The sequence below is a fragment of the Bombus pyrosoma genome, linkage group LG16 (assembly GCF_014825855.1).
Source record: "Bombus pyrosoma isolate SC7728 linkage group LG16, ASM1482585v1, whole genome shotgun sequence".
NCBI classification, from domain to species: Eukaryota; Metazoa; Arthropoda; class Insecta; order Hymenoptera; family Apidae; genus Bombus; species Bombus pyrosoma.
In genome coordinates, this window is record NC_057785.1 from 2,105,516 (window position 1) to 2,117,372 (window position 11,857).

The 11,857-nt window shown below is 28.4% G+C and overlaps 4 protein-coding genes across 18 annotated transcripts in view; 3 read left to right on the forward strand and 1 right to left on the reverse strand.

The window, feature by feature from the left end:
- The window catches only part of LOC122576384 (hepatocyte nuclear factor 4-gamma), a 50,096-nt gene extending 47,235 nt beyond the window's left edge, over nucleotides 1-2,861 (forward strand). For all 11 annotated transcript variants that reach the window (XM_043746606.1, XM_043746609.1, XM_043746605.1 and 8 more), the window contains one exon: nucleotides 391-2,861. In XM_043746606.1, the coding sequence (XP_043602541.1) occupies nucleotides 391-899 (509 nt within the window). In that variant the 3' untranslated portion in view covers nucleotides 900-2,861. The remainder of the gene's footprint in view (nucleotides 1-390) is intronic.
- A 1,826-nt stretch (nucleotides 2,862-4,687) lies between these two features.
- LOC122576397 (DNA replication complex GINS protein PSF3) lies at nucleotides 4,688-6,370 on the reverse strand. 3 transcript variants are annotated; one of them, XM_043746640.1, is made up of 5 exons: nucleotides 6,210-6,348; nucleotides 5,943-6,121; nucleotides 5,508-5,652; nucleotides 5,274-5,403; nucleotides 4,688-5,000 (listed from the first exon to the last, which is right to left on the reverse strand). In XM_043746640.1, exons 2-5 carry the CDS (start codon nucleotides 6,046-6,048, stop codon nucleotides 4,773-4,775), a joined length of 609 nt encoding a protein of 202 aa, XP_043602575.1. In that variant the 5' UTR covers nucleotides 6,049-6,121; nucleotides 6,210-6,348; the 3' UTR covers nucleotides 4,688-4,772. The 3 variants fall into 3 exon arrangements, with proteins under 3 accessions (XP_043602575.1, XP_043602574.1, XP_043602577.1); XM_043746639.1 differs by having other exon boundaries at nucleotides 6,183-6,343; XM_043746642.1 differs by lacking the exon at nucleotides 5,943-6,121 and having other exon boundaries at nucleotides 6,183-6,370.
- A 102-nt stretch (nucleotides 6,371-6,472) lies between these two features.
- Nucleotides 6,473-9,867, forward strand: LOC122576387 (pre-rRNA-processing protein TSR1 homolog). The gene is made up of 12 exons (XM_043746622.1): nucleotides 6,473-6,708; nucleotides 6,791-7,061; nucleotides 7,148-7,394; nucleotides 7,468-7,665; nucleotides 7,737-7,961; nucleotides 8,030-8,195; nucleotides 8,272-8,472; nucleotides 8,551-8,774; nucleotides 8,840-9,103; nucleotides 9,178-9,288; nucleotides 9,366-9,573; nucleotides 9,647-9,867. Exons 1-12 carry the CDS (start codon nucleotides 6,597-6,599, stop codon nucleotides 9,802-9,804), a joined length of 2,385 nt encoding a protein of 794 aa, XP_043602557.1. The 5' UTR covers nucleotides 6,473-6,596; the 3' UTR covers nucleotides 9,805-9,867.
- Nucleotides 9,868-9,964: 97 nt separating this feature from the next.
- On the forward strand, nucleotides 9,965-11,458 carry LOC122576395. 3 transcript variants are annotated; one of them, XM_043746637.1, is made up of 5 exons: nucleotides 9,965-10,123; nucleotides 10,235-10,333; nucleotides 10,461-10,726; nucleotides 10,792-11,007; nucleotides 11,085-11,458. In XM_043746637.1, the coding sequence occupies exons 1-5, from the start codon at nucleotides 10,099-10,101 to the stop codon at nucleotides 11,256-11,258; spliced, it is 780 nt and encodes a 259-aa protein (XP_043602572.1). In that variant the 5' UTR covers nucleotides 9,965-10,098; the 3' UTR covers nucleotides 11,259-11,458. The 3 variants fall into 3 exon arrangements, with proteins under 3 accessions (XP_043602572.1, XP_043602570.1, XP_043602571.1); XM_043746635.1 differs by having other exon boundaries at nucleotides 11,101-11,458; XM_043746636.1 differs by having other exon boundaries at nucleotides 10,461-10,711; nucleotides 11,101-11,458.
- The last annotated feature ends 399 nt before the right edge of the window (nucleotides 11,459-11,857 follow it).

Sequence of the window (11,857 nt, forward strand, 5' to 3'; positions counted from 1 at the left end):
GGTACAAGATAATCTTCGATAATATACTATTGATTATGTCAAGTTGAAGAACAACGTAGAATTTGCGTGTCATTCGGCGAAGATTTGCCGGCACGCGAGAACGATTGTCTCAATGAGATTTAATTGATGATCGGCGCGGTCACCGTCGCTATGCCGAAATGGATTGCAAGCAATGCACGCGTGTTCTGCTTTTTAATATGTGTAAATATATGTATAATAAAAGTCAGCCGAAAATATAAAATAAAATTTGTTCATACGGGCTGAGTTACTTTGATATGCAATATGTATATTTATTTCATAAAATTTTGGAATTAACAATTGGTTGGAAAAATCTGATTTTCACTAATATCATTTTTAATCCAATACAATCCAAAATCTTTCTATTAACAGATGCAAAAGGCCTAAGTGAACCACAGCGAATCAAGCAACTACGTTATCAAATTCAGATTAACTTGGAGGATTACATAAGTGACCGACAATACGATAGTCGTGGTCGTTTCGGTGAGATCCTCCTAACTTTACCAGCTCTACAGTCCATTTCTTGGCAAATGATCGAACAAATCCAGTTTGTCAGACTGTTTGGAGTCGCACACATTGACAACTTGCTGCAGGAGATGCTCTTAGGTGGTGCAACAGCAGAGATCAACGGTGTTGCAACTCCAATACCAATTTCAAACGCTTCTGGTAGTTATGTGAGCAGCAACGAGAGTCCTAGTAGTCCTTTGACCCCAACAAATATGACTCCATTAAGTCCTCAGGATCATATGTTGAGTAGTGGAAGTCCTGTAATGATCCTGAGGGATCTTACACCTATTTCGAATCAAGAAGACGTGACTAGTGTAACAGGATTCAGGATGTTTAAACAGGAGCCCAGTCTTGAAACTGAATCAACCTTTTAATGATATTAAAAGACGTTAGACTTTAAAGATTCTGGCGGATTGATTAACAAAATGCATAATTACTGACACATCAACTCTATAAACGTTAAATATCTATACAGAGACTTAAAATATTATGAAAGGATGCAGAAGGACTTTTAAGATCAAATTTAAATGATTAAACTTTATTGGTAAGAATTAATGTATTAATTTTCTCGAATTTTTGGAACAAGGGTGCATTCTACGAGAGTTTGTAGTCTACTTGAACTTCTGAAATTTTTCACATAAAATATATTGCAATATAATGCCACAAGATATTTCTTAAAACAAATTCTTTGTCCGAAAAGAAAATAATTGGAGAGTTATCAGAAAACAAGGAAGAATTTAGTTTGTGTGTCATAAAATGAGGAAACAAGCTTCCTTTGGATGATTGACTTTCAAATGTTTAAATGGGAGATAAATATTGAGAATATATTAAAACAAATTCACAATTTTTAAGATGGATGGAAAAGGAAAGATTCCACATAGTCTATAAAACATAAAATTTTTTTAAATGACATTATTTGTTTTATTACTTCTCAACTTTTTGTGATTTGAGTGAATCAAAAGAACTCGTTGAAGATATTTGAAGATGATACGTAAGATGAAGGACTGCTTTCAAACATTTTTAAAGATCTCGAAACATACGATAAGATTTTCGAAAAGGTATCGGAATTCTTAAGAGATCCTAAAGACAAGAATGGATTTTTAAAAATCGTTATCAACTTTACGACAAGAAACTCAGATTTTTTAACGATCTCTAGTGATCTTTTTGAACAATTTTTAAATGCTAGTGATAACTTTTATTAGATTTACAAATAAACAGAACATTTTTTTATTCACACACTACGTTTATAAATACATTTGTTATTTTTTAAAATGGTGCAACTTAAGTGATCATTTTTAAAAAAGTTTTATCAAACTTCTTGCATTCATATTCATCAGTGTCGTTTGTAGTTTAAGAACACTTTTTAGAACTAGATTAAGGAATATCAGAAGTGTTACCAAATTTCTGATTATTGAGTAAAAGTCGCGCTCAATCAATTGCTCAATTACTCATTTTAATCGCCGTAATCATAAGATTCAATCAAAATCGGTCGATATTTAATAATAAAATACTTTTGTTACTTGGAACTTAAACTAAATATATAATGACATTAATTTACTTCTTATTGCATAATATTTAATAATTGTATTTCATAAATGTCATCGGAAGTAAACAAATCTTTGACTTAAGGCAAAAAGGAAGGAAAAAAAGATATGGCATTTATACAAAATTGTATAATTTTTTCTATTATAGAGGAACAATCTTTCTTTAGATTTATTATTTTATTTACTAATGAGCTATGCTTCATTAGTATTTTCTATTTTTAATTTCATCAGAAGATCTTTTGTTTAATTCGATCTTGTTCTGTGCGATCACATAAATGCAATCATAAATTTTAAGTGTTATATTCATAGTGTATAAGCGTATAGTTATTTATACAAAGGGTTTATTAATTATATTATTTATGATATATTCCTACCAGAGAATATTTTTGTTACCAGAATAAAACATCTTGTTATTCTTGTTATATAGAATATGCATTGTATTATATGTACACGTTAATTGTGATGATGATTATTTTTATAAATGCTTTTGTAAATTAAACGTACATTACATTCTTCTGAAAAGAATATTGGACAATATCGACCATCTCTTTCTTACACATCGATAAATATCCATATAAGTGAGTGCAACAAGATTTTAAATATTGTACATAGTATTTTATAAGGATAAGTTATGTTTGTATACATACTAATTTTTATCTAATCAAATCATCTTAATGTCATTTACAAAGATCAGGGTACAAACATGTAATTATCATTTCAAAATCTAATACTTTCTAGGAAATGTGCCAATATAAAATATATGACTTTCATAATAAATTTATTTTAATTACATTTAGAATTTTATTACAATGACAAGGTTTTTTGTTTTTACCAGTCAAATAAAAGATTTTAGACTTGACAAATACTTTCATCTTAATATCATGCTCATTCGTTTAACACATAGGAGATATTTTTAATCTAAATACTTCTTAATATACATAACAAATTATTTAATATTAAAACCTAAAATCGTTTTTAATCATTCTCTTTATATAAAAAATTTCAAATTTTTATTTTAAAATACCTATTATTTAAACTACAAAAGTAACATGTAACAACATATAATAATTTGAAATTTTGTCAAGAAATTTATTCAAGATAATTCTTTTGTATTATTTGGAAAAAATTCATTAGGAAGTATTTGTAACTTGTTAGGTTCTAATGTTAAATAACTTTCAAATTGAATTAGAATGTTTTCCCTACATTCAGTACATAAAATCTTTAATAAAAAATCGTAAATATAAAAATATTTATTTGAAATGAATGAAATATTCAAACTATCAATAGGCGTCAGTCTCTTCATTTTTGAAATATAATAACAATTATTTTTAGATGTTTCATAGAAATTATTTTTGTTCTTGTGTTATTATGTATTAATGCTTTAACTGACAATACAACTGATACTGTTACTCAAAAACAGTAAAGTAAAAACATGTAAATTAACTCAAAACTTTATTTTTTTCAATCAACTAAAAATATTAATAAAATATTGAAGTTTATAATAAGAAAGCAATATTTTCGTGAATTTTTTTTACCATTTAAAAATGTTTCGCATGGTTTTGTACACAATAAATGACATTCCACATAAAAAATCAAAACTAATTAGCAAGTAGTTAGCACCTCTCTCAACGAAGAGAGGAGCATTCGCCATTGCAATGCAATATTTTTTTTAGCGGAGAACGCGTATTTTTGTTAATGTCCTGTACATTTGGAGTACGATTTGTTTTCCATTTTCATCAGAACTGTTTACCAAATTTATTGTAAAATTATGAGTAAAAAATTTTTGTAGAATTTGAAAATTGATGTTATTTGAAATTATTATAAACACAGTAAATATTTAATAAATAAAATACGCATATTTTTTATATGGGAACATTGAAAAAATAAACAGTCTATAGTAATAATTAATTAGAAAACTAAAATTAATTTTGACAACGAAAATTAAAATTAATTATAAATTACATAACTGTATTATGAGATTAAAATTAATCGTGACAATATAATTAAATATAAATGAAAACTATACGTTGAAAAAATAAATAATTGTTCTACATATACAAAATACATATACGCACAAGAAATATAATATAAAAAATTCTAAACAAGTTGTTAATTCCAAATGTTCATCGCGACTTCTGTTAAGTTTCGTATTTATAACCGTATAAGAAACAATAATATAATTAATTAATTATAATAATATTTTAAGTTGTAACATTATTGTTAGTATATAACGCAAAATATAATATATAAATATAAAAATAGAGCATTTTATGTAGCATGTGTGTACGCCCATACAAAAACTGTAAATTAGTGAAAGTGATAATATTATAATTATAAAATGTATAACAAGTGCGTTTTTTCATAATTTTTTTGTATTTATTTTTTTTTTACTCAAGCAAGTTTTAATTATTTTCTAATTTCTAAATAAATGAAAGAATATTTATTCCAATATCAAATACATTAATATATTTCCAATAATCAGCTTTCTATAATATGGTAGTAATATGCAAGTTCATTGAAAATGTAATTTAAAAATGTTATGTTATATGATTTATGTTATAAAATGTTTTGCACCTGTTTCTCGGTTATTCTAAATAAACTCAGTTTATTCTACAATAGTGATATTTTCAGATTATTTAATAACTTGATAAAAACATTATTCTACAAATTATTGACAGTCGTATGCTTTGTAAAACGAAAAAGCTAATCAAGTTCATATTTGTCCCGTTTCCGTTTTTTCAGATTTGTCGCTATTTCGGAAATAACCATTCCATTTGTACCCATTTTTAACCATTCTGTAAGGCGAACTTTGGCTTGTCGACCGATAAGGAAGAGATCTCTTTCAAGTCGAGGAAGTTGAATTGCTAATGTAGGATCAGATGTTAAATTCTGAGACCAGTCCATTACTAATTGAAAACGAGACTTAAATGTCTGAAAATGAAGAATGAAAAAGCCCCATATAGAAATTAATTCTTGGCTGTGACCTACCTATCATGCTACTTTAGTTTTATAAAGTTATTGAAATTTGTAACTTCAATTCTGTATACATGGATTAATTAGAATATCTTTCAGTTATGAGATTTCCAATGTTTTACATAACACACATGATATATTCATAAAAGCATTTGAATACTTTTGTGAAGCACTATATCTTATTAAAAAATAAAAAAGACATAGTACCTATTTTTACTGTAATTCGCTTACCTGTAGTAAACTTTCTGCAATTATTTCAGAATCTCTGCCACTGAATTTTCTTACATGCATTCCTAATTCATAATAAAATGGATTCCATCTACTTAAAACTATAGCATCAGCATCTGCTTCTAAAATTTCTCTAAAGACACAAATGATATAAATAAGTATACAGAGGAAAGTGTTTGTAAAGATTTGTTCAAATAACATATTGTTAAAAAACAAATAAAAATTTAAAAATCAAACCTGTATCCTTCTTTGTATATATTTGGTATATCGATATTAACTGCTGGATTCTGTAAATTTTTTAATGCATCTGCTAGCCATAATGGAAACTCTACTTTGGATCCAACTTGTAAATCCTCAGATTGACATGAAGGATCCAAAAAACCTTAAACAATGGTATTCATATCTTTAACAATATTATATATCATTCTTATCAGGTATTGTATACGTAATATGAATATACTGTGATTATTATATAGATTATATACAAATGTAATGTCAAAATATAATTAAGACCTTACAAAAGTTATATTATTAGTTTTTATTACTTAATCCAGTTTTCTAGAGTATATTTCTATAATATAAAGTGTATCTCATTTTTTGAAGTAAACTAATTGGAGTATAGTTTTATAGAATATATCTCAGTAAGTAATAAAATAATAAATGAAAAATTACCTAAACCAGGTAAATCTACTTCAATTTTACAAGATATTCGTTCTTCAGTAGATAAAATGTCAGTTATTGCAAAATAATCCGGGATATAACTTTGACAACATGCCATTTTATAAAACTAACGCATGTTAGCATAAGCAATGAATTATCCAAAGCTCGCCTCAATTCAGTGTGACCATTGACTAAGAATAGGGTAGACGTGACATTAAATGGAACATGTGTCTCAGGTTATGAAATACCGACCTGCTAAAGGATCAGAGTGTTTCTTACGCTCTCTGTGGTTCTCTAGGCCAAACATAGGAATTATCACAGACGACTCGTCAGTGAATATAATGCCAGAAAGGACGTGTTTATTATAAATAGTATTGCATCCCTGATTCCAGGCCAAGCCATGTTTTGCCAGCTATCCTCACATGCTCCAAGTTGCAGTTCCTGCCATCTTCTACAGATGGCGTTACAAGCCTTATCGCACAATATTGCATCCCTGGTATATGAACAAGCCATGTGTTGCCACCTATAGAAGGTGGAAGAAACTGCAACTTGAAGCATGTAAGGATGTGAAGCAACACACGTTTTATCGCGGGGTTGTACGCATGGCAAACAGTTAGATTTATTATAAAAATATTTCATTTACAAGAATATATACTTTCAAATAAAATGGGAATAACGAAGCAAGAAGTACATCGACCTGGTGCATTTAAGCAAGTTAATAAACCACATAAAACGGGTAGACATCGTAGTAAAGGATCAATAAGTAGCGAGGTTAAAGGTAAAATTCTTTGCAATTTATATTATTATAGCTTTTTAATATTTTACTGCTCTCTATATTTTCTAATTTGCAACCAATATAGGAAAAGTTGGAGTAAAAGTTTTATCGAAACATGCTACTAAAAATCTTGGAAAGACTGCCCGAAGGCTTCAATCTTCACAAATTAGAAAAAACAAGAGAGAGGAAGTGTTGCAGCAAAAAAGGAATTTTGGTGGATCCCATTCTGCACCTATTCTTATATGCATTATTCCATTACAAGAAGATTTAGATACTGATAATATATTATCAATAATAACAAAAGCTGACGAGTCTGCAAATATAACTAATAGTCCATGTGGTACAATACATTTAAGGTATAATGCTACTATGATAAATGATGAATGATAAATGATATTAATAAAAATATGAATTATTGATTATCAATCTTTTTTTACAACAGTGTACCTAGGTTCAAGCAACGCTTTTCCATTGTGGTCCCACCAGTTGGTAATTTGTTTGCCACATTGGACATAGCAAAAATAGCTACAACTGTTCTTTTTGTTGCATCTGCTACAAATAAGTCTGATAATAGTCCCAGATTTGAAGTACTTGATGACTGGGGAAAAGAAATTATTATGCCCTGTGTTGCTCAAGGTTTGACGACTCCTCTAATAGCACTTACAAATGTTGAAAGTCTTCACATAAAGGTATTGTGTTTTTAATATTTATTATCATATTTTGTACAAAAATAATTTCAATTTAACGAAAACTTTATTACAGAAACGTCAAGATTTTAAAAGCCATGTACAATCCGAACTTTCTAAGTGGCTTCCTGAGGAAAAAGTTTTGCAATTAGATACTCCCACTGATGCTTTTAATGTTTTACGACGTGTTGGTACTCAAAAGCAAAGAACTGTATCATATAGAGACAAAAGAGCTCATTTGTTAGCAGAAGAAATAAAATTTAAATGTAATGAAGTAGGTATTGATGTAATAATTATCTATACTAATTAAAAGATAAGTATATATCCAAATTTGATTTCATTTAGAACTCCACAGAGCTTGGAACTCTTATGATCTCAGGATATCTTAGAAACGTACCATTATCAGTTAATGGTCTAATACACATACCTGAATTGGGAGATTTTCAAATGTCTCAAATTGATGCACCTGAAGATCCATATCCAGTGGAGAAAAAGTTGAGAAAACATTGTAATGCAATGGACGATGAACCATCCACGCGGGTTCTTGAACGTGCAGATCCAGGGAAACAAGTAATTTCATGAAATAAAATAGAACTTTGAATTTTTAAAAGCAATAATCAATTTTCTTAATTTTTTAGGAATCTCTCGAAAGTGAAAATATACCTGACCCTATGGATGCTGAACAAACTTGGCCTACAGAAGAGGAATTAGCCGAAGCTAAAGCTCAAAGAAAAAAAATTGTAAAGAGAGTTCCAAAAGGAACTTCTGAATATCAAGCAGCTTGGATTCCTGATGAGGATGGAGGTATTTGTTTTTTAGTCATAAATTAAATTTGGTTACATATCACAGATACATATCATTCTTTGCTTGTATTTTATAGAGGAATTGAGTGAGTGCTCAAACGATGAATCAGAAGACGAGATGTCTGTTGATGAACCAAATTCTCAAGCAGATAGTGGACCAGATGCAGAAGAAGACGAGGAAGAATACGAGACAATTACTGTGTCCGAAGTTCCTGATGAACGATACGATCAGAATATCGATATGACAGAAGAAAAAGAAGCAATGGAAAACTTGAAGAGTATGTTGTCAAATATATGTATATTACATTATTGAATATGTATTATTGAAATCTTTAATCACAATTTTTCAAATATAGACGCAAAATTAGACGCACAATTTCCTGACGAAGTAGATACACCTCAAGATATGTTGGCAAAACAGAGGTTTCAAAAATATCGTGGACTTGAATCATTCAGAACAAGTCCGTGGGATCCGAAAGAAAACCTTCCTACTGATTACGCTAGAATATTTCAATTTGAAAATTTTGATCGAACGCGAAAACGTATATTTAAAGAATCTCAGGAAATAGAGGGTGCTATGGTATGAACATTTGATTAATTAAAAACTAATTATCTATTCATGCTAAATTATACAAATATTTTTAGCCTGGTTGGTATATCACAATTCACGTTGTAAATGTACGGCAAGATCTTTTTATCACATTTTCTTCATTGGAAAATCATCCATTAATTGTATTTGGTTTACTACCAAACGAGCACAAAATGTCTGTCTTAAATGTGGCATTGAAACATATTAATATTAGTCCACAACCAGTGAAATCTAAAGAAAAATTGATATTTCAATGTGGATTTAGAAGATTCACTGCGTGCCCAATATTTAGTCAACACACAAACGGAAACAAACATAAGGCATGTATTATATTCTGTGAGATTTTAATATATTCTATTTATATCTTGTTACCAAGAATAGAAATATTTTTCAGTATGAACGGTATTTTCGTCCAGAAAACACTGTCGTAGCAAGCATGTACGCTCCAATTATTTTTCCACCATGTCCAGTATTATGTTATGTTCAAAAATTGAATAAATCATTGGTAAGGAAGCAATAATTATATACAAGTTAAAGGTTGATTCTATTCTTATATCATTAAAAGTTACAATATTTTTGTAGGAATTAATTGCAACCGGAAGTGTATTATCTGCAAATCCAGATAGAATAGTTGTAAAACGTGTTGTTCTTAGCGGCCATGCGTACAAAGTACATAAACGATCAGCAGTTATAAGATTTATGTTCTTTCATCGAGAAGACATAAACTGGTTTAAACCAGTTGAACTACGAACGAAATATGGTCGTAGAGGACATATAAAAGAACCATTAGGTAGATAGATCATAAATGTTTCTTAATTTAATTGACGTATTTAATTAAAAAATGACTTATTATTTTTTCCTAGGTACTCATGGTCATATGAAATGTGTATTTAATGGTCAACTGAAGTCGCAGGACACGATTTTAATGAATTTATACAAAAGAGTATTCCCAAAATGGACATATGAACCTTTATTGTTAACAGAGTTACAACATCAAAATGAAAGCATGAACATAGAATAAAATCTGTTAATTAAAGTATTAGAATGTATATATACTAAATAAAATTTTGTTATACATTTAAAATGTCTACCTTATACACGTCTTGTTTTAATATTATGTAAAATGAATTCTAATTTTAATTTGAATGTATGATTTCGATATATCGCGAAATGTATCACGTGACTTATGCTCCAGCCAATTAGCTCCTTTTAAATAGTATCTTGTATACTGTTTGAAAGGTAACATTGTTGTGTGTGATGTAATTAAATAATATTTGATAATAATAGTATTAAGCAAGAATTTTTCAAAGAAAATATGGACTTGGATACTTCTTATATTGGTAATTAGCATATCATATAAATAAGAGTATTGACAGACAAATGTAGATGTTTAATACACAAAAATAATAAACCTAAACTTTCTTCTTGAAACAAATATCTGTTTAATACAGAACCTTTACTTGATGATTGGCTAGAAGAACTTCAATCAACCATTAAAGCACAAGAAAGTTTTATCAAAGCTAAAGACGAATTTTACATGCCATTTGTAGGTAATTATTGCATTTGAAACTGTATCCCTTTGTTAATATTAATTTCATTTTTATTTATATCTTTGTTCCTATTTTGATAGAATATAGTAACAACAAAATTTTCATTCACATTAAATACTGCTTTCAGCTATACCAATTCCAATTATCAATGCAATATTTAAAATAACAGAATATCTCCATTTGGGGCCAGATACTAGATACATTGCTATTCACTTATATGATAAATTTATGTGTAGCTATTTTTGGGAAATATATAGAAATGCTGATCAAACAGAAAGTTCTTGGTCTCAAGTTTGTAAAAAAGTAGCAAGTCAATCAAAATTATACCTCATGTCTTGTTTGCAATTAGCAAATAAAATGGATTCACATTTCAACAAGTTAAGAATATCGCAAGTACATATACATGACATTATTCTGAATTTATCAATAGTGGTATCTTAATGTTTTGTATGCTACAGGTACTTGGTATCTTACGGTGTATAGACAAAAAATCTGAATATACACCCAATGTAATTTTTCTATCTGAATATAAGGTATTTAAGACTGTTGGATTCAGAATGCCATTTTACACTCCGTTAAATTGCGTAGAAATTCTTTTAGCTGCAACAGGACTCAAGGATATTCCAAATATGCAAGAACTTACTATAAATTTATTGGATCTAGTTTATCTGCAGGTTTGAATTTTATTAATAGATATTTGTAAGACATTAGTGATATGTTATAAATGACATTAGCATGGTTAATGAAACAGATATATATGGTTATAGAGGGAGGAAATATATTTTCATTTGCAATGTTTATTACAAGAACACATAGCAAAAACTCAACAAGAAAAGAGGAGTCTTATGATGTTAATGTCAAATATATTATTTTTGGGAGCTTCTATTGTTCTTTGTGGAGCATTCTTTTTGTGTATAGATTGTAAATCAGTAAGAGTTATAGCTTCAAAATTATCGCAATTAATAGATATGAAGATTCATGATATTTGGGATATGGCTAACATACTTCTTATAATGGCAATTCAAGAATAATTCTTAAAAAATCTATGTAAAAGTAAACTTTTGTATATTGTACATTGCATATCACTGCATATCAATAAATTTGTACAAATTATTGAGAAAATGAGATAAAAATTGTTTTTATTATTGATTCATTTTAGAATTTTAGAATTATTAATTATTAAAATTGTAAATTTTTAATGCTAGTTTTAAAATAATTTTATATATGTTCTCTATATGCAATAAAGGAATGTAGTTCTTACATATACCGTTAGGTGAAATGTTTAATTACTACATTCTTATGAATAAGTACTTCTTCAATAGTAGATAACATATACATCCAACTATATGCCCAACTAACTTAAACACTTTCAATATCTCACTCACTATTGACAATACAAAAATATATTAGGGAAAAGAAATTATCTGATTTAGAAGGGCTTATCTCATTTAGATTTTATAGGTTTCAATATTATCGATATTTTTTTAAATGGAACTATATCTTCTTATCATCATGGCATGACAG